Consider the following 19,345-nt stretch of genomic DNA (forward strand, 5'->3'; position numbering starts at 1 on the left):
TTTTTATATTTTAAATTGAAGGGTGGAGGTGGGAATGAGAATCTAAGGGAGAGAGAATTTTAAGGGAGATTAAATTATTATTTCCTTTTTATTTATAAATGTAAATTGAATGTACTTTTTTTCATTACTCTATGTTATCCATTTCTTGATTTTTGCAAATTGCAAAATTTGAAGCAAGTTTTGTGATTCATCCAAGCTTTGTTTGATCTACTTTGTTGTTAAGATTGATTATAATTACTAGGTGAGTTCTCCGTCAATTGAACTTTCAAAGCTTTTTGCAATGATATTCCTGCTAGAAAAATTTAAATTCATAAGTTGATTCATGAAGAAGAGGACGTAAAGACAAAAATGAAGCCTTGGATGTATAATGTCATAGTCACGCTCATGAAAGACCTCATGATATGGTTAATGAATCGCTTTACTAAAATATTGTTATTTTTCAAAGAGAATTTTGGACATATGTTATATAAATTATTTATTGTTTGAAGAATTCGTACTACAAATATTTCCATTTGTCACAAATTTCATCTCAAAATTAATTTTTTTCAGAGATTTCCCACAGATTCACATAAATATATAAGTAACACATTGTTTATTATATTAATTCATATCATACAAATTGCAAACAAAATTAATATTATTTTTATTTACATATTTCAGATACAATTACAAAAAATTTATATTCTTTTGCTACATGTTTAGGACAAGTTTCAAATGATTTAATATTATTTTACTTGTGTGTTTCAAGCGAATTTCAAATGAAAATTGATATTATCTAATTTACATTTTTAATGAAATTGAGACAAATAAATATATACAATCTTATAATCTTTGCAAGTAGTTTGTTGAACTGGATGTGCTGAAAAGTGCTTGGAAATCAACTTCAACGATTGAATTAACAAGCAACAAGTAGTTCCCATACAAGTTACGACTACGATGCTTGTGAGGCAAATCTAGTAAGCACAAGCACAAATGACAAGGGTACACATTTCACTTCAATTGTTTAAACTGTAGGATTTTACAATGATTGGTATTGCCATTAGGCAAATTCTATGCTAGTCTTGTAGTTGTTGCTGCTTCTATTTTTTTTTCTTTTTCTTTTAACTTTTGCTTATATATTTTGCTGTCTTATTTTATCAATTATGTGACACAATTGTGTGTGCCCCTTCTGTAATGGTTGATGATTGGCCTTTCATTGCTGAAGAAAGTGAAGCTACAGCCTCTCCAACTGTCAAGAAAAGGTTATCTGCTCTTATGAAATCATTAGCTTCATCTGCTTTTTTAAGCTTTTCTATGACCTCAGCAAGAGGATTGACCAACACAAGCTGTCACAAACAACACACATGAATTAGTCACAGTTGCGACTTGAAACACACATACCAAGATGTGTAAAGTAAAAGTATGTCAGAGTTTAGCTTTCTTGCCTCAACACCTTTCTTTTCCAGTGTTGCTTTCAACTCCTTGAAAAGTGAGATTCCACTTGTGTCAACAGCACTCACAGCTGAAAATTTCAAAGTGATACTCTTTTTTTTCATGATTAAATGAGTACTATTTGCAGGATAAGTAGGTAGATGAAATATGTTTAGTGATATGCTTGAATAGCTAGTGAATTATTATTAGCTCAATTGCTTGATTCTATGAAAATGCAGTCTTACAAGTGACTATTTACTCCTCAACCTACTTAGATGGAGGTGTATTTTGAAAATGGGAAGTGGGAACATCCATAGATTATAGTAGGACTTATTTTTTGACCACTTCATTTTATTGGTTCAATAATCCAATAAGTAACAAAGAAATCAGGAAAAGAAATGTTTTATCATTACACAAATGATCCCCAAAATTATGAACTGAATGTTATAATGTGTAAACTATGATTCACCTTTGTTCTATCTAATGAAGTTACCTGACATTTCCAATACTAAGAATCGAAGGCTTAATTGTTCCTTTATGTTGTCTTCTTCTTCTTCAATCCATCTTAACGTTCTAACATAACATGTCAATAGTTGAGTAACAGGAGTAACATCTATGCACCAAAATGAAATTTATATCATGAAATTTACAAAGGTGAAACTAACCTCTCGTTGAGATATGTGATGTTGGCAAAATTGATGGGAGCCTCAATGCTTAAAATAAGAAATCCAGGTATTCTCACAGCTTCCTTGTATTGATCAAGATTTCTATATATGTCTGTTCCTGGTATCTTCCCCAACATCACTGTTTTCGGTCTCGTAATTTGCAAGAGTATCTTCAAAGTTGATAATCCAACCTGATCAATAGCATTGCCATCCCTTGTAAATAAAAAATAGCTATATTTTGTTCTACTTGCATAAAAGGGTGCTAAAAGCATCCACACTATATTTTCTCTGCAGTCTAGTCACTCGGTCCCTTGTTTTTTTTATTTATCTGTAGGAATCGAAAATAGTACCAGAAAATTTGTAACAACTCATGCACCTGCTTAACCAAATACCAACTGAGCTAAATCTCTTGGTACTCAGTCCCTTGTTTAAAATGCAGGAATATGATTTATACAAAAGCACCTGGTCTTGTTGAGCAAGGACTACAAAAATGCTTGAGTAGCTACAAGAATCAAGGGAATTAAAACCTTTAATTTATCTAGAAAAACTAAAATACATTCATAGTCTTGTAGGTATTGTACATAAAGGAAAATCCATGATAATGTATTCACAATGTGAGTCATTAGCAAAAAATTGAAGAAATAAATAAACTTACAGCAAGAGCAAGGCCTCCTTGGACAGAGATGAAAAGAACACCTAAGAAAGCAGTCATCATCACAACAAAATCGAATTTGTCGATCTTCCAAATGTTACAAGCAGCGGGGAGATCGATGAGGCCAATTACTGCTGTGACTATGATTGCGCCCAGCACGACATTAGGCGTGTATTGAAACAATGGCATGAGAAAAAGGAGTGTCACCATGACTGTCACAGACATCACTACATTTGACACAGCTGTTTTTGCGCCTGCATTGTTGTTAACTGCTGACCGAGAGAAAGCACCTGAATTTCACAGTTTAAATATGTGGAAGTCTTTTGTTTCATTAGCCATCAGGAAAGCCTTTTGAAAAGGTTTTTAGGTCACAAAGAAAAACCTGTTGTAACATAGCAGGAAGTGAAGGAGCCAACAACATTCATAAACCCAATTGCCATCATTTCCTTATTTCCATCCACTTTGTAGTTTTTGAGAGCTGCAAATGTCCTTCCTACTGCAATACCTTCCTGTTAAAAAACACATAAAGAAACACTTATCCATTGTCACTAATGAAACCAATTATGTATGTGTAAATATCATATATACTAACACAAGGAATGTTAATAATAAACTTTGTAACACATTCTTTCTTTCATACACATGATCTATTATAAGGAAAAATTTAGGTGCGCCCCACTAAATATGAATGAGACTCATCATTAAAAAAAAACTCAAGCACTATGTTTAACCCATTGAACTAGACCATCTCAGTACATAGAGTGCTTCATTAAAAAATATGTTACTGCTGTTTTTTTTATTAAAATTTTATTTTAGATGCTTGTATGTTTACTTCAGGACTGAAATAAAAAAATTTGAAAGAAAATAAAAAAGAAAGATGGAAAAGAAAAATGTTAAGCTTACAGTGAGGGACAAAATCCCAGTGATAAGCCCTGTTTTCATGACTAGGTCCAGGTGACTTCCATGAAAGAGCAACATATTCCATGATGGAGGATTTATTCCTTCTTGCAATTTCCCAATCTAGCAACAACATCATCAAACAGAAACACCTTTGTTTAGTAATTAAGCTGATAATGATTTGTGGCTAAAAAATTGTCAGTGCTAGACTAATGTGGATTTCATACGCAAATAGTAAGAGTTGGGTGGGAACCGTAACTTACCACACTGATGCCATGATTTTGAGCCTTAATTGCAAAAACCAAGAGGGTAGAGATGATGACACACATAAGAGGAGCTCCAGCTGAGACCCAGAATAGTTTTGGTTTCCTTATGCTCTGCATGCATTTATTTCCATGAGTTAGTCAATCCTCCCCTGCCTTCGTTTTGAGAGAAGTTATAATAAACATGTTTATGTCATTTTAATATTTTTGTTTGAACTAATCTAACATTTTAAACAGTTTTGTGAATGAGAAGATCTTGAATTTTATAGACCCCATTTTTAACTACATAGTCATTAATGGGTACTTTCCAAAAGATATTATTCAAATTCAAACTTGCCTTTACACGGACATTAAAAGAATAAGCTTTGATTTTTAATTAAAAAACTTTGAACAATACTAATTAGTCTAAAATATATTTTTATTCCTAATAAATACTCAAATTTTATATTTGTTTCTAAATATTTTTTTCTTTAGATTGTGTCCTTAATAAAATAATAATTTTATTTTTCATATTTGACACTTTTTTTATTCCCTAATAAATTAATAAATTTTATATTTCTTTTTTAATAATTTTTTTCATTTATTATTAGTCTCTTTTTTTTTTCCTTCATAAAAAAAATCATTCAAAGGGACTAATAATAAATAAATAAAACATCAAGAAATCAATACAAAATTCGTTAATTTATCATAGATAAAAAAGTGTGAACGATCAAAAATAAAATTATTATTTTATTAAAAAATTAATGCAAACAAAAAATTTATTAAAAAATAAACACCAATTTTATTTATTTATCAAAAAGAGCTGAATCATATTTTAGCCTACTAATTATATAATATTACTGAAAGTTAGTTAATAACTCAATATACACCATTTAATTTAATTCTATAATAATTTTGTTTTGCTTGAATGAATTTTAGCAGAATCTACCTAAGAAGATTATAATTTTTCTCTTACAAAATTCACGTGAAAGTTTAGCTAATTATAAAAAGTATTAAAGAATTAATACCTAAGATCTTTTTTTTATATTAAAGTGTACAAATGTATTATACAGGGGACTGGTTCCGGATATTGAGTTATTGACTAATTGAATGGTTGATGTATGTATCAACTTGAATACAATAACCCTTTTTGTTAGGATTACTTTTGTATAATACTAAAAATTGTGAAAAGAAAGTTGATTTTTTATATTATTTTATAACTTGATTTTCTCATGCTAAAATTGAAAAATATTATTGTTTGTCATCATTATTTTTGTTATGAGTTTATTCTTTAAGCTCGCTAATAAAGAAATATTGTTGGTAGAACATCTATTCACTTTATTTTTAATTAAAAATTATTATTTTTATAACAATTTATATAGCAAACTATACCACTAACAAAGAGAAAGAGAAAGAGAGGAAAGGTTGAAATGTAATAAATGATGTGTTAAAAAAAGAGAAAAAAAATATTGTTATATGAATTATTTTGTAAACAACACAAGTCTAATTATAATACTAAATTGCATTTTGTTTAACAAAATTGGGGGCAATAATTGAATATTCATTAGATATGCACAGAATACATGTATAGACTTATGATATATGAACAGTATCTTTATAAAATGCCAGAATAGAAATGTATAGTAGAGATTTATTAAAGATTTAGCTTTTCTAAAACGAGAATACACATATATCTTAGATGAAAAAACATGAACACATATACATATATAAAATTAATTATTAAGTTATTAATAAGATAAATAAATAAATTATTAAGTTGTAAAAATCCAAATAATTAATTTTGTAATTATAAGCTATGATTAGTTTTATCTTTCAAAGTGTAACTTTCTCATTTTTGTTATGACTATTGATTTTTTGGTGCATGCACATGTCCATACTCCACATAGACATATTATGAAGTTGTTAAAATCTTAATTATTAATTTTTCAATTACAGGTTATTTATAATTATATATTTTCTTTAAAGTATAAATTTCTTAATTTATGTCATAAAGATTGATTTATGCACGCGCACACATGTGCACAAACATATATAAAAAATAAATTATTAAAATATTAAAATTTCTTATTAATTTTATAATTTTATAAAATATGAAAATTAAATAATTAATAAAAATTATTGTGGAGTAATTAATCTCTTTCAGGTAATTGTAAATTTTGGTCAAGAAAGTCAAATTTTTTTATAGTATTTCTACTTGTCAAGTGAAGACACATTAAATATTAAATATTTTTAGATTTTAATACTATTAAATGCATTTCTTTTATATTTTTATGTAAAAAACATATTAAATATTTTTATAAAATAAAAAGTAGTTAAAAAAGTTATTATAAAGTAATTAATTTCTACAAAAGAAAAGAATGTACTGTGTACAGTAAAGGTAGGAAGGGAATGAACTTAAAGTTCACCACACCATGGCTATGAATCCACTGTGTCAGTGGTCCTTAGCCCTAATCCATGTGTGTGAAAATTGGTACCTATGAATATAAAATATATAATATAGAATACTATGTTAATGGTTTTGTCTTTTTTCTTGAAAGTTAAGAACTTGTTAAGGATGACTTATGGTTGTTAGTGTGGGTGAGAAATCTAATAAGACAAAAAAATGAGAGAGAAAAAAAAAAGAAAAAATTATTGTAGGAAACTACGTACAACGTGTCTTGCTAATAGTAGTAGTACCAAGAAGCAAATCCCCATCAATATTGTTTGCCATGACCACTGTATAAAAACCACAGAAAACATTTTTGTAAGAAAGAATATAGAAGTAGAGTCCATTTTAGTCTAGAGACAAATTAAAGAACTGTGCCAGCAGTCAAATTCTGTGTGCTCGCGTGTTTCTGCTTAAAAGTTAAAGGAGTTACCTCATGTATATTGTGAAAAACAGAAGTCATAACAGGAATCAGACCCATCTGATTAGTGAAATGTGTGATTCCAAGCAGGCTCTTGAGCTGTTGCAGTGAGACAATAATAGCAGCTCCAGCCATGAACCCAATAAGAATGGCCTTAGATAGAAAATCAATTATGAAGCCTAGCCTGAAACCATTAAAACCAATACCTTGTCTTATATTGTCTTATAGTAGTATATTAGAATGATTCTTCATTCTTGTAGTTTTTCAGATTGAAAAAATAATTACAATAATTAAAAATTACGTGATATGGAAGGGACTAATAATTTTAAATTTTTTTAACAAAAAATATTAATCGTCAATTTTTTGTTAACATGAAGAATCGAACCCATGATTTTTTTATCATTTTTTTCTTTCTTAACCACCCAACAAACTTTATATCTCCTACTAATAATTCTAGTTACCTTAGGATTCCAAGCAAAGCTTGAAAGAGACCGGCAAATAATGTTGAAGTGAAAGCTAGCTGAAGAAACAGAATTGGATCTGTTGTGGGAGACACTTCCTGATGCAACATGGATCCCATCACAAGAGAAGCAATAGAAACAGGTCCAACTGCAAGGTCCTTTGAGCTTCCAAGAACAGCATAGACAAGTGGTGGAACAAAACTAGAATCTGAAATGTGAAACAAGGCCAATCACAATAACCCATAAGCATGTGATGTAACATAAATTAGCACCAAACTAACTATGGCGATAAATCAATACACTTACAAAGTCCAACAATTGGAGGAAGACTTGCAAGCTTAGCATAACTAATTCCCTGAATGACAAAAGTCAATAGTTGAATAAGAAAACCAAGTTAAAAATATGAGTGAACATTTTTTATGCGAGAACAAGTTCGAGCAGATTGTCTCCAATGAAGAATATAAGTGTTGTACTTTGTAACAAAAAAAGAAAAGAGGCAGAGTGAGAACTTGACAAAACCTGCGGGATGGCCAAGCTAGCAATAGTGAGGCCAGAAACAAGGTCAGATTTGAAGAGTTTGAGATTATACTTAGGACCCCATTGGAGAATAGGGAACACATATTGAGCTCCAAGGATCAGTTTTCTCTTAAGAGGTTGTCCCTTGAATTGGCGCAGAGGATCATCAGGGAAGAAAGTTTCCTTGAGCCTACCCTTGAGTTTCTGAAGGGTGCTCTTGTGAGGTGGTGGCACAACTTGGTGCACTTCCATGGACATCTCTATGCAATGAGAATGCATAGTACATGCATTATTAGTCTCCATTTTGAAGAGAACAGAACTTATATGAGAAAATGGTGTGTGGTGTTATTACTTATTATTAGGCTTCTTAGCTTCTTATTGTGGTTTGAGCAGTGATGCCTTTTGTGTGAGGCTCTCTCTCCCTGACCTACCCTTGTAATTAACACGTCCGCAAAACCGCTATAAAACAAGATTGCACCTATGTCAGCTAAAGTACAAGAGGATAACAACAAATTTTGGGATGTAATTTCAGAAAATCAAAACACGAGAAGGGATAGATTAGCGGGAGCTGTGCCTGAAGTGGGCATACTATACGGTTCTGCTGCTAAATATATTCTACACACTCTCCTCACAAATTTGGACACTCAATTTTTTTCAACCAGAGAAATCTGGTCCCACAGTATTTGTTCAAGTCATGTTAAAATTCAACACAAGTCATGAGTTTAAGTGAGATTGAGTTTCTTAAATAAGATATTGAGTTTAAATCTTATAAATAAATAAAAATAATATAATTAAAAAGAAAAATCTTGCTAAAAAATATTTTATTAATTATATTTTCTAACATAAATTAATCATTAATAAAAATAATAAATATTTTTTATGAATATCATAATCACATAAAAGAAGTCATGTTAAAATTCCATATCACTTCTGTGAGACTCTATGCTTAAGTTGATGAGTGAAATCATCACTTACTACAACATTCAACCTCCACTCGAACATTACTGACATCAGGGACATCATTAGCAAAATGATTTGGCTCACAAATTCATACCAACGTGACGTAGTTCGTTCTTGAGTTTACGTGGCATCATTGCTTAGGTAGAGTTCTGGTCTCAACAATTGCCGTATTTAAGAAGGAATTTTTGCTTCGTATTTATCAGCATCTTAGCACAATTTGGTTCAATTTTTTTCATTACTTCGATTGACTGATTGAATTTTTTTTTTCGAATGTATGTATTATTATTAAGACCAATTCCATATCCTTAGTTTGGGCCTTTGGGGTTGTCCTCAATCATATAGAAATCATATATTCAGATAAAGCCACATATAATTAATAAGCTGTCTGTTTGATTTTTTAGGTTAAATTTGTTTTTTCCTTTAATTTATTATTTAGATTTAATTTGGTTAATTATTTTTTTTCAATTTGATTCTCTAATTTTAAAAATTAATTCAATTTGGTCTTCTATTTTTTTTTTAATTTAATTCTCTAATTTCTAAAATCAATTTTTTAAAATGTATATGTTATGGCAGTTTAAAAACCACTTAGAAATTTCAACTGCCATAAAGTGTAATTTTTACATCAGACTAAAAAAATTAAATTAAATTAATTTAAAAAATTAAAAAATCAAATTGAATTTAAAAAATGCTAAATGACCAAATTAAATCTAAAATAAATTAGAGTACTAAAATACTAATTTCACCTTTTTTTATGTATGTATTAAGACCAATTTCATATATTCACTAAAAAAACGAATTCCATATCTTTGGAAAAAAATTTATAGATCAAATGTATCTTTTAGGAATACAATTTTTTTTCCAAATTGGATATAATTTTTATAAGTAACAAATCTCTTTTCAAAATATTTAATAAATTATATATTCGTGATTCAAACTCAAAACCAATTATTAAATTAGAATAATTCTGCAACACTTGACTCTCTCACTCAATGAATTTTCTTCAATCATATAAATATGTTTTATTTAGGTAAAGCCACATACGCAGTAAAAAAAAAATAGATAAAGCAACATCTAAACATATTTTTGAAATATCTAGTTATAGTCAGTATAGTGGCCTATCAAGTGAGAATAATTCTTATCTAGGAATGTCACAACTATAAATTTGGATCATCATACAATCGTATATGAATTATCAAAATTAAAAGTTATTTAGTGATTAAGAAAGTTATGTATATTTTTCTTTTTAATATTAGCCATTTAAATATTATCTATATTTTTCTCAAAAAAATATCTATATTTATTTCTCGTTTCTCATAGTAGAAAGTTCTCTCATTTGATAAGTTGCCTATTAATATATGTATTTATCAACAGTCAAATATCCTTTAACTTTATTAAGTTATTATAATATTCTAATGACCAAAAACATCTAAATCATTGTTTATGCACACGAGTATTTGTATTGCGCGTGTAAGATTTTCAACACGAAATATACTAAGAGTATTTTAACTTGAATAATTTCAATCATTTATTTGTATACCGTTATAAATTGAAAAATAAAGTATCAAATAGTAGTTTACGTAAAGCTATAAATTTAGATTTACTGAAGGAATGTAAGTGTATGTAATTTACTAAAATATTTCGGAGAATATTTGTCCAAGATATTTTCTTTTTCCTGTTAACTGCAATGTGACTATGCAATGCCGTGTAGTGTAGACAAGTCCATGGCACACTCGTATATATGCTTTGTCGATGTAACATCAGAATTCCTGTTTTTTATCTATGTTAATTTTAATTATTCTTTTTTGATGAATTTTAATTATTTTACTAACTAGCTCATTTACTACATGAGTACTAAATAGTAGTGTTTTCCTTACTATACATACTTTTGCTTCTCACTTTTTTCGAAAAGAATATGGGATTGGACCGTCACGACCGTGTGGCTATTGTAAGTCCTTTTTAGTTTTAGTTATTTTATTAGTTTATTATAATTTTAAAATTATCTTTAACTACTGATGTATTTTCTATATTTTTTTATTTTTTATTCAATGTAGAATAAATAAAAGAAATTAATCAAAATGCACTAACCATGTAAAGATTTTGTACAATCAACCAATAATGTAATTAAAAATTGTTAATGTTTGTAATAACTATTTTAAAAATTATATATAATTTAAATTCCTATCTAGTTAGTTAATAATATAAAAAAATATTGATGTTAATTAATAATATATTAAAATTATACGTAATTAAAATGTTAAAATAATTCATAAAATGCACTTAATATAATTTAATTTTTTATAGAAACATAATATATAATTTCATTAAAATACTACGATAGTGTCTAATTTTTTTTATAGTCATATGTGTAAGATCGATCATTGAATTTTTAAGTCTTTTTTTTAGACAAGAACTTTTAAGTAAAAATAATAATAATTATTTTTAAACTTGTATTTACATTAATAATATACAAGTCTTTATAGTGATAAGGTAGATAATAAACTGTGTCGACGACGACAACAATATTAATTATATATCCCGACAGCAGTATTATATCTCACGAGACGATTTACGTAAATGCTTCACAAAGGATGTAACCGACAGTCACACACCCACTCAGTAATAATACAAACTGGAATCAAACATACCATTTTTATAGTGATAACTCAGTCACACCCCCACTCAGTAATAATACAAACATACCATATAAGAGTCAATCTTACTTGAAGACAAGATTTAACACTGAATGACAGTGCCTCTTGCAATCAAGATTCAAATAATGGTTCGTGACTTTGTGAGAATAGAAAAAACTAACTTCTTTCACTAAACATAATTCATATTCATGTTGAAATAATGGTTGAGAGGGGAGGTAGACAGCCAGATCATTTTTTCGCTTAAGATTAGTTATCAACCATAAATATTTCAAATCAATAATATAATTATCAAAAATACAAATTCATTGTTTAAAAAAGGAAGAGATGAATTATAATTATATTAAATATACATAAATGTATATGATAAATTATAAAAGACTAAATTACACGCATATAATTCTTTATCTTATTTTTTAAATTCAGTTAGGTCTATTATCTTTTTTTAAGAAAAAACCAATTTGGTCTTCTATATTTTGAATTTGGACCAATTGAGTCCTTTCATCACTTTAGAATTAATGTTATTAATAATTTTAACATTATGATGATTAAAAATCGTTACAAAATAATATTTATTGGCGTTCCCACGCACATAATTAACATAATGATAATTTTTAATTATCAGTGTAATATTTAAAAATTAATAATCCCTTCTGAAAATCTAATAGATTTCTGTGCTCAATTTTTTTCATTTTTGCTCCATGAATCTTAAAATTGACATGGGCTTACTGTAAATCTATGCATTTCAATCAAAGCGCCCTAAAATTTGCAGCAAATAGAAGTCTAGATCAAAATAATTGAATTAGTCGTGTTAAACTGTGCAAAAAAAAATGAGTTTCTCCAACACAGAAACTTGATCTAATTTATTCACTTAAATTCTTTATCAAATTAAAACAATTTTTTAATATGTTGCTTGGGAGAGACAACCTGAATCCCTCAATCAACTGCAGGAAAAGTGAACTCAAAGCATAAATTGAAACAAACGGGATTTTATCAAATTCGCAACATGAAAATGTTTAATTCTCACACATGTTACAACGAAATTGAGTTCATGATAGACTAGTTATTCACATAAAGGGGTTCTTAATTTTTTATAATTTTTAAATAGGTAAAATTTAAAGATTAAGTGGGATAAAATTAAAGTTTAGGATGTCTACTTAAAAAAAAAAAAAAGAGTACAGTTTAGGAGGGCTTAATTTTTCTACCTTTTAAATATTATAGTTACGTTTAAAAATCATCAAATCATCACTGTGCTAATTATGCTTGTGAAAACACATCTTGTCCAATAAGTATTGTTTTGTGATAATTTTTAATTGGCAATATGTTAAAAATATTATTAATAGCATTAATTCTTAATTGACAGAAAGGCAAAGTTAACCCAAATTTAAAACAAAATATTTAATTGAATTTTTTAAAAGATAAATTAAAGGATAGGATCTAAGAAGAAAATAAAATAAAGGATAAATGTGTAACTTAGTCATTATAAAATTTTTAAAATTAAAATTTTTTGCATTTCTAAATAAACTAGTAATTACAATTTTTTATTTTTTTAATGTATCTATTGTACAAGAATAAAGCCACGTACTAATATATGTTAGATCTAGTGTAAAGTTTTTTTATTAACAACAATCTTAATTATTCGATTTTGGATTTAGTCATGTATAAAGCTTATTATTCTTCTCTCCAATTTCATGAAAATCAAACTTAAATTATTTTTCACAAATTTAACGTATATTATCAAGATGATAAATTGGAAATTTTACTGAGAAGAAAAAATCCTCACCGAATATTTGAAAAGAGGTAAAGAAGTTATATACTACCATGTGATAATCACAATTCACAGCCTACAATTAGATAGAATAAAGAAACGAAAATAAGTTCGGTTAAGTGTATGATAAAAAGGCCGGTACCTTTCTAAGTGTAATGCGACCAAACATATGACAGCATATGGCAGAAAGCACCAACGTGCCATACTACAAGAGCTTTGTCCTCTCCTAGCTATGGCAATCATCAAATTTTCCATACATTATTATATTAGGTTCCTTCATTTTTGCTTATAAATTATGGTACATAGAGAAAGAAGAAATTAAACTTTTTTTAACCAAAATAAAGAATTAAAGAACACCTCCCAGACACTCGTGTCTCGTGATCTTTATGCTTATTGTACTTTTTAAGGGTTAACACCCCAAAATCTACTCACATCTCCTGTTTCTATTGGAAGCAACCTATGTGCCACTGCTAACATTCCCCACGGAAAATCATGTGGTGTCTATTCTTTCATGTTAAATGGTGCGTAAATTAAGATTTAATTATTTAATTTGTCAAAATTAAAAATATAACTAATTAAGTTCATAATAATAAATTTATCTTAAATTTATTTATTTATTCAAAAAATATGATAATCATTAATAATTCTTATGCTCTTCTAAATGTATAGGTTAATATAATTTCTCTTGTATTTAATTTAGGATATATTAGATTAAAAAATTAATATAAAGATCATAATAAATTGAGTCTTATATAAAAAAAATAACTTTAAAAAATTGATTTTTATAAATTGAAATTTGTATTAGTTATTCTCCCAATAAAGCATAGGAATTTGCCCAGAGAATTCGGTGTTCTATTATACTCTTGTATAGAGAGAGCACGCGCATCTTCTTAATTGACAGCATAAGAGTCGTGCAAAGCCAAAACACATTTTTAAGATTTTCTTCTGTAGAATTGTCCTTGTCTTTGGTTAATGGATTGGTGATCAATGCTATTCACTCTTCTCATGCAAGCACAAACCACATTGAGCAGATTGAAGGAATGTACAAGAGATTCTAACCACAGAAGTATAGGTTTTTGGTTAGTGAAATTCACATGGTTAGAAGGACGAATTTACTTACATCCTTGGTCTCATTTATTTTACTTTTAAGTTGCAATTATTTTTCCTTTTAGTCGATATAGATGTATTTCAAAATCCCTACATAAGATGCTTCATGAAGAAACTTAGATCAAAATATATGCATTTTGGATACTGATAAGAATAATTTATGGAAATAAGTGTGAGCGCTATATTATTTTTCATCCATAAGAATCGAAAACAAGTATCGAAAATTTAGTAATGTATTTTTTTATTCCCATTTTATTGTCTTTTTTCGTAGGAATCAAACATTGGCATAAAAAATTTACAACAACTCACACACTATCTCACCCAATTAAATTAGATTTTCTTGTATCTCATTGTATATTCTTACATTATTCAATTAATATATTTAAGGCTAAATTAGTTTTTTTTTTGTCCTCTAATTTATTATTTAGGTTCAATTTGGTCATCTATTTTTTTTATTCAATAAGGCTAAATTAGTTTTTTTGTCCTCTAATTTATTATTTAGGTTCAATTTGGTCATCTTTTTTTTTTATTCAATTTGGTCATCTATTTTTTTTATTCAATTGGTCCTCTAATTTACACTACTACAAAAACGGTCTTCTATAATGTTGGTTTTACGACAATTCTACAAAAATCGATATCCTAAGTAAAGCAGTGGCATTTTTGTAAGTAACTGTAACATTTTAAAGACGATTTATCAAAACCATCTTTGAAAACACATTATGACATCGATTTCTTCAAGAACCAATGTAGAATGCGAGAATAGAATGCCAATTTTAGAAAAACATCTTTGAAAGGAATGTGAGAATACAGGGTCGTTGGCTCTCTCTCACTCATCCTTATTTTCATCTTCAATTATTTTTCATCTCTCTCTCCCTCCTCCCCCTGCCCTACCCCTGCATCTGCAACATCAAGGTCTCCACCTCGTTCTCATTTGTCACCACACTCACCTCTCATTTCCCTCCCTCAAACGCACAGTTTCAAGAACCCAGTGGCGCAACCCTACTCGGTCCACTTCTCCAATTCCTTCATGACACCCATTCTTCCCTCTTCATCAACCTCTACCCTTACAATCTTTATCGCCTCAACCTTGAGATTCCTCTCAAAATCGCGCTTCACCACCGGGGTTTGGTACCGAAATCTCTTCAACGTCATGGTCGACGCCATCATTTTTTCCCTCTTTAGTTTTCATTTGATCAAAGTCTCTCATTGTGGTTTTTGATTAGCGTTGAATCAACTCTGTTTTTCGGTTTGGCTTGGTGCAATGGAGCAGTACAACCAGTCCAGTGAAGGTTCACACTCTGATCCATCGTCGGAATGGGCCCAAAGCCTAAACAAGGCTCGAAGGTATCTAATTAATCTATTTAGTTATTGTGTTTTTGGTGCAATTTAAGGGGTTTTGGGGGAATGTGAAGTGGGTTCGATCTTGATTGTGGAAAATGCAAAGCCTATGTGGCAATTGGGAATGTGTGGTGTTGGGGAGGAATCATATCCACAACGCCTTGATGAGGATGATTGCACTTATTATTTGAGGATTGGCTTATGTGGCTTTGGTTCCCACTACCAGTTCAACCATCCTCGTGATCATGCCGCGGTAACTATTCTTCTTCTTGCTTTAAACGGTTTTCATTATGTCATTATGTGCTTTTATGTTCGCAATTTCGTCTAATCTTGTTGAACATTGCGATGTTTTTCGTTATTTCATTGAGATTAAGATGTTTGCATAGTGCACTATGATTTGGTGTTTTGTAATTTGGTTATGTTTATGTGTTGTTTAGGTTGTTGGAGCATAAAGGACCGTAGGGCAGTATCCAAAACAAGTAGGCTAGCCTATGTGCTAAGTGTTGTTTATGGTTCTGCTAAATGATTGAGTTTGGTGGTTCACACTGTAATCCATTGCTTTTTTTTGTGAAATAATGTCGTTGAGGATGGATGAAGTGTGGTTATGTTTTTTGTTTTCATTGTTTTTGAAGTTCATGAATATATTTATTGATGGTTAAAATGCAGTATTACATGAGGACAAGAACATGAAAATTTGGTTCGTCTTACAAGTACCACCACCCCAAGCAAGCAGGAGGCGTTGCTGCTACTCCTGTGTCACTAAGTTATTATGGATATCCATTGTGATCGGTCGGTGTTGTTTGCTAGTCGGCAAGTGTACCAATTCGCACAAGTAGTATATAAAACGGTAAGATCGAGTATCATATCCATAGGGAATTTGTTTCACCTATACTATGTATATTTAGTATGTAAACACTTTTTGATCTTGGAAATAAAATAAAGACTAAATGATGGATAGGTTTTCTGCAATATTAAACTACTTAGACAATGGTAAAACACTCAAAGCTGTAAAATGCGACAAATATCAAGATAAAAGCGTTGGGGAGTTTCCTACTGAAATTTCTCTTGCCGTATAGAAAGATTTTTCTCTATTTAACGTTACTCTAGTGCTTTTACACCGAGAAAATACTCATACCATGATTCCTCACATGAATGAGCCTAACTCTATTAGCTTTTGTTCTTGATTTCTCAACAAACTCGTTCTAAAAGAGTTGCAATAAGCATACAATGTAAAACATACTAGATTACTGCATTCTATTCCTAGATACACAGACCTCTAGCTTGCTCTATCAAGTTCTAAGGTTTTAAAGCATTTTCCAACACTAAAAATCCTAACTAAACATACAAATGGGTGATCAAGCCACAAGCATGTTAAATAAATGCAGATAGAAGCAAAGAACACCAAAAAATAACATTAAATAGATAGTTAGAACATTACATCAAGAGTTTTCAGTAGTTACTCCCCAACAAAGAAGTTTTAGCCTTCCATTAAAAGCAAAGCTTCATATAAACAATGAAAGAAATGTTTTTGGTGAAAGAAAATGGAAAAAGATGAAGGAGAATGTCTTCTCCAGCCTCTCTACCCTATTTCTCTCTATTTTTCACATAGCAAATGCTTCCTAGATTGTGGTTGTGGTGGTCCTCCTTTTTGTTTTCCGCCAATCTCAGTGTTTTAAAGGCTCTTGGACTTCTCAGCACACGAAGGCTCGCTCAGCTAGCATGTCTCGCTGAGCAAGAGTAAGTGAAAATCCACTAAGCAAGCTTGGGCGCACTAAGCGCGAAAAGAGACAACATCCTCGCTGGGCGGGCTGGCTGCACACTGAGCGCGCAGATCTCTAACTTATCCTCTTCTAGGGTTTCCCATCCGCTAAGCGATCTGGCTGCCTTGCTAAGCGGATGATGCTCGCTTAGCCAATCTGCCTCGCTAAGCGAGTTCATCAGCAGCTTTTTGTACCTTCTCTTCTTTAGCCTACAAACTAAGTTGAATTCAACATTAGGTCACAAAAATGGAGTTTCTACTCTATAAAATCACATAAGAATGAAAATATTTACAATTTCCACAAAAGGAGCCATAAACTTGAGGCACATTGCTATTTTCTTGCAAATTTTCAATACACTAATAACTCATGAATAGCAACTAACATGTGTCACTTTTTTTAATTTACTTACATAAGGCTTAGCGTGTTTTGTGAATGTTCAATTTTATTTTCTGAATGTCGAAAGATTGATCTGAATTTGAATGTTTATAAATGATAATGATAACAAGGTGAGCAAAAGTGTTCTTCTTATGTGAAAACACTTACTCTCTCTCACACAGTCACACTCACTCTTTCTCTCTTTCAATAAGAGAAAGAAATAGAAACGTTTCTCTTTTTCTATTTCTTTCTCTTACTAAGTATGAATAGATTTATGGTATGATCACACAACAAGAGGATTTACTCTTTGTATTTTATTTTATTTTTTTTCTATAGTTTGATCTATGTATGTGTATATGGCAGGAGGATTTGCTTCTTATCTTTTGAGATTAAACAAGATGACTTATGAGTTGTCATAAGTTGGAAATGAGGGTAACAATCCTGGTGTTATTGAAGAACTTGCATTTGGTTGGATGACTGTCTTACTTTTTGTTGTTTGCTTTGTTGGTCTCTTTCTCTTGATTCCACTCAGAAAGGTATACTATACATATCCTTTTTTTTTTTTGCTTAGTTTTTTTTTGGATGTCTATGTTGCACATCTTTTTGTGGCTTGTAATATTGGATGCATATATGTAGAAATTTGTAAAAACTCTGTTGAATTCTTCAAAGGGAACTTTGTAACAACTTTGTAATAGTTTTCTTTTTATGTAATCTAAATCATGATTCTTTACTTTTTATACAAATTGTCATTGGACAACAATAGTTTGGCTTGTATTTAAAGTAAAAAATGCATCAAATTGGCAAAAGCAATTAGGGGAGGCACTTGCAAAGCATTTAACTAGTTGTGGCTATAATTCTAGCCTTCGAGGTATATTTTCAAGATCACAAGTTTAAGATTATATACACCTCATTATTTTCCATTTCTATATTTCCAAATTCTCATCATCTCTAAAGATTATCATTAGTTGCTATTATTCCTAGTTCTTGTTAATATTAGTATTTAGTGTTAATTTGTAAAGGTTTAATTGTACTCTATGGATTGAAGTTGAAGCTAGGATTTTGGTTTGAAATTCTTAAATATGTGTGAATATAAATGACCAACAATTGATCGTCTTAACTTCAATTTAGGAACAATATGTGCTAACCTCTTTCTAGAGTAAGAATAAGATTTATAAGCATGGGGATACCTTTGAGTTATTTAAGAAACATAACATGCAACATGGGACACATTACTCCTCTGGTTGTCCACTTACCAATCATTACTTCAAATGAGATTAGATATTACCACATGTTGTAGAGTTTCATTTGATTTACATGAAGTTGGCGGGTTAAGTGGCAGATGAATAAGCTAGCTATTGAAGGAGTTATTTCACCATATAAATGCGAAAAGTGGTTTTTCTGGAGTCAATGATATGCTCTCAGTTCATGAGGTTCTAAGTTTTAACACATTACCTTTTGTATGAGTAAACTATTTTCAAATTTACTTGGATTTGTATCTCATTTCCTTGGATGTTGTGTGTGGTGTTTCTAAAGCACTAAACAGAATCCTAATAAGCTTTAAAGCACTAAACTAACTACTTTAACATGGATGTTATATGTTGTGTTTTTGTTTTTTAAATAGTACTAAATGGAAAAAATTGGTAATAAGAGGTGACGCCCATTTGAATTATCAACATAGA

General features: G+C 29.8%; 1 protein-coding gene across 1 annotated transcript; it reads right to left on the minus strand.

The window, feature by feature from the left end:
* Window positions 1-825: 825 nt before the first annotated feature.
* On the minus strand, window positions 826-8,292 carry LOC114403549 (probable sulfate transporter 3.3). Its single transcript, XM_028366567.1, has 13 exons — window positions 7,714-8,292; window positions 7,501-7,549; window positions 7,195-7,402; window positions 6,746-6,917; window positions 6,537-6,602; window positions 3,888-4,001; window positions 3,631-3,747; window positions 3,110-3,236; window positions 2,731-3,017; window positions 2,076-2,266; window positions 1,904-1,983; window positions 1,425-1,501; window positions 826-1,325 (listed from the first exon to the last, which is right to left on the minus strand). The coding sequence occupies exons 1-13, from the start codon at window positions 8,011-8,013 to the stop codon at window positions 1,137-1,139; spliced, it is 1,977 nt and encodes a 658-aa protein (XP_028222368.1). The 5' UTR covers window positions 8,014-8,292; the 3' UTR covers window positions 826-1,136.
* Between the last annotated feature and the right edge of the window lie 11,053 nt (window positions 8,293-19,345).

Source organism: Glycine soja, chromosome 20 (genome assembly GCF_004193775.1).
Source record: "Glycine soja cultivar W05 chromosome 20, ASM419377v2, whole genome shotgun sequence".
NCBI lineage: Eukaryota > Viridiplantae > Streptophyta > Magnoliopsida > Fabales > Fabaceae > Glycine > Glycine soja.